Below are 3496 nucleotides of genomic sequence, written 5' to 3' on the forward strand. Positions count from 1 at the left end.
AGGTTGTGCCCAGAGCCGTGGGTGCTGGGAGGGCACTGGGTTCATCCCGGCTGCAGGAAGCTCTGATGGGCACAGCTTGGGCTCCCCTGCCAGGAGCAGCTGTGTTGGGAGAGCTCCAGCACATCACTGACCATCTCCTGGCATTCTGGGGGCTGCTGACGGGGTGAGGGTGCAGGGATGGTGCTCATGGCTATTTTAGAAACCCGTTTTTTGGGCAAAAAGCTTCATCCTTCCAACTTGTATAAATAAAGATCAACCTTAACTAATGGAGTGAGCTCTCACCGTGGAGTGAGGGCAGGGACTCTCCTTTTGGTCTAAGTCTTTCCAGGCTTGGCTTTCCATGTTGCTCCCCCCTGCTCTGGTCTGTGCCATCCCCTGTCCCTGGCTCCTGCAGCTGTGGGGGTTAACTCCTGCCTCCTGGGGCACAGTGCCCTTTCCTGGCAGGAACAGCTGTGAGGCACAGGGACACAAAGCCCCTTGCTGCCCTGCTGAGCACAGGTGACAATGTTCCCACATGTTTTCCATCTGTTTTCCCAGGAGAAGAAGAAGAAAAAGAAGCACAAGGCAAAGGAGTCCTCAGAGTCAGACTCGAGCAGCTCGGACTCGGACAGCTCGGGGGCTCAGCCCTCCAGCAAGAGGAGCAAGCATTCCAAGGCTCCCAAGAAGAAGAAGAAGAAGAAGAAGCACAGGAAGTAGCCCTGGGAATGAGCAGGGGCAGGGTGGGATGCTGGCATTGCCAGTCCCTGGTGCACACCACGAGCAGCCAGCAGGAACCAGGGACAGAGTTTCCTCCTCAAAGTCACCCAGGCACGTGGTGTTACCGGTGTGCTACAGGTGTGACCTTGCTACAGGTTGTCCTCTGTCACCTTGGCACAGGCTGCCCCTTTCTCCCACAGCTCGTGCCAGGACAGGCTCATGACACCCTGCAGGGCACCTCTGCCAGGCACCTCGCCAGGGCCCCTCTCCTGTCCTGCAGCCTCGTGTTCCACTGGATAGGCTGCCAGCAGGAGCCTGGGTGACATCAGCTCCTGCAGGGCTGAGGTGGCACTGCCAGGCTGTCCCCACACTGCTCAGTGGGTGTTGCTGGGCCCTGGCATGGGGCCACGTCCCCCCCTCCTTGGCTTTGGGCTGCAAAGCTGCCCCAGCTCCCTCTTTGTCTGCAAACACTGGGAGTGGAGGAGCGAGAAGCACGTGGGGAGTGGAGATATTGTCAGTAAACACTCTGCAGTGTTTGCTGCCTTGGAAAGTGATGGAAAAGAAATCTCTGCCATTTCCATTTCCAGCTGTACTTTGTAGCTGCTCTTTTCTTCTGTCCCCGCCACACTCGGGCAGGGAAGGAGCAGGGCACAGACCTGCAGGAAAGGGTTTTTTTTGGAAGTCTTGGCTGCTTCCCCAGGTCCCTGGAGTGGGAAGGGGGTGTGTGGTGAGGTAACCCATAGGAGAAGCCTGGTGCCTTCTGGGAGGGAGCAGCTGGAGCATAAATCTTGTAACTGGAGCTGAAGGTCAGGGGGAAGGGATGGCAGGGGCTGGGCAGTGACCTCAGGGGGTGTCTGCCAGGAGCAGGAGCAGCTCCTCCGTGCTGGGACAGATGTGGTGAAGGAATTGGGGAGGTGAGTCTTTCCTGTTGCCTCTGGCTCTACAGGGAGGACAGAGTGGGGTTGGCAACTCCCTGTTGGTGTCACAGTGGGAGGATTTGGGGTTGCTGGTGCAGCCTGTCCCTTCCCCGTGTGCTTTGCCCTTTCCTGTGCTGCTCACCCCAGTTCCCCATGGCTGCATCCCCCCTCGGGGCCAGTTCCCTTCCCAAAACCAGCCACCAGGTGCTCGGGACCTTGATTCCAGTCCTGCCCTGGTGGAAGGATCACTCTCCAGGGAAGGAGCTTGTTTGGATCCTGGGCAATCCATGGGCAGAGCTGCCGTGGGACTGAACAAATATTCCCCCTGGGAAAACACATTTCTAACCATCAGAGCCTCTTGTTTCCACAGCTTGGAGAAACGGGCTCCAGGGATCAGTGGGCATTAACCCCATCCCTGCCAGGGCTGGTTGAACCCTGGGTGGTGGCTGAACACTACAGATGGGCACATGCCAGACCAGCCTTTTCCAAGCAAACCGACCACAGAGCTGTAACAACACGGCCTTTATTCTTTTTCCATGCGAGTTTTCCCATTATTAATTAAAAAAAACAACCCCAACAAGAAACCACAAACCCACCCCCAGGCCCGGGGGGGCTCCGGGGTGGGGACAGCAGGAGGTCCTGGCGGTGCAGCGGCTCCAGTGCCATGTGGAGCTGTGCCCAGCACGGGTGGGGTGTGGGGTGTGGGGTGGACGTGGCACTGGTGGCAGCAGGGGCTGGGGCAGCGTCTATGTCGCCTTCTCGTAGGTGCGGGTGCAGACCACGTTGCCCATGGTGAGAGTCTGGGGGCAGATGATGAGAGAGGGGTTAGTGCAGCTCTTGGCCTGCCCTGGGCCGAGCCCTTCCCGGGTTTAACACCCTCTCCTTACCAGAGTTAACTTCCCATCCTTCAGCTCCCGCACCAGCGATGTCTCCTTCCCGTCCCACTTCTGCACGTGGACGAGTTTCCCGCCGTCCAGCTTCACCACAGACTGTGGGGAGAGATAAGGCCTGCTGTGAAACCCTCCTTCCCAGGCTCTCGGGGCTCTGGGGGGGCTTTATCCCTTGGAGGGGACGGTGCTGGGTGTCCTTTGCTCACGCTGGGGCCCCTCAGTGCTCGGGATCAGGCTGTGGGTGCCACCCTCGGGATGCCCATCTGGGATCATCCCACCCGGCTCGGTTAGTCCTTCTCAACCCAGGACAGGTCCTGCACTGTCCTCTGCTCGGTCACGGCCTCGGCTGCCCCAGTGTGCCCTCCCTGCCCCGGGGCCAGCGCAGGGAGCCCTGCCCGGGGCCGCATCCTGCTGCGTGGCCCCGGGAGCTGAGCCCGGCCGCTCCCCAGCGCGGCCCGCCGGCCCCGGAGGGCTCAGAGAGGCGGGGCGGGGATCGGGGCAGGTACCGGCGCTTTGAACCGCGGCTTCTCTGCCCTCCGGAGGGCTTGGGAGGGTTTCTGGAGGAGGTGATCCAGCAAACGCGCCTCTGCTCGCCGGGCCACTGCTGCTGACTCAGCCCCGAGCCCGGCCGTGCCAAGGGTGGTGTGACTGCACGGGGTTGTGCCAGGACAGGCACTGCCCCGGCCCCATCCTGCCCTGTGCCCCCCACCCCCTCGGGTGCCCCCATGGCTTGGGTCAGTTCACAGCTCCTGTGTACCCACAGCCCCAGGACCCCGCAGGGCTCTGGGTGCTCCCCCAGAGCTCAGCTGTCCCTACAGCTGGGTTGTCCCCACTGCTCAGGTGCCCAAGAGTTTGGGTACCTACAGGAATTTGAGTGCCCCACAGCCCTGGAAACCATTGCCAGAGGGCAGGGTTAGACGGAATACTGGGGAGAAACTTTTCCTGTGAGGGTGGGGAGGCCCTGGCCCAGGTTGCCCAGAGAAGCTGTGGCTG

The 3496-nt window shown here is 60.9% G+C and overlaps 1 protein-coding gene across 1 annotated transcript in view; it reads left to right on the top strand.

The window, feature by feature from the left end:
• ZCCHC17 (zinc finger CCHC-type containing 17) overlaps nt 1-2146 on the top strand; it is a 14332-nt gene extending 12186 nt beyond the window's left edge. Inside the window, exon 5 of the mRNA XM_029964595.1 lies at nt 538-2146. Coding sequence (XP_029820455.1) covers nt 538-696 — 159 coding nt within the window. The 3' untranslated portion in view covers nt 697-2146. The remainder of the gene's footprint in view (nt 1-537) is intronic.
• Nucleotides 2147-3496: the final 1350 nt, after the last annotated feature.

This window comes from Manacus vitellinus, unplaced genomic scaffold (genome assembly GCF_001715985.3).
Source record: "Manacus vitellinus isolate BGI_N305 unplaced genomic scaffold, ASM171598v3 scaffold_75_pilon, whole genome shotgun sequence".
Classification (NCBI taxonomy): domain Eukaryota; kingdom Metazoa; phylum Chordata; class Aves; order Passeriformes; family Pipridae; genus Manacus; species Manacus vitellinus.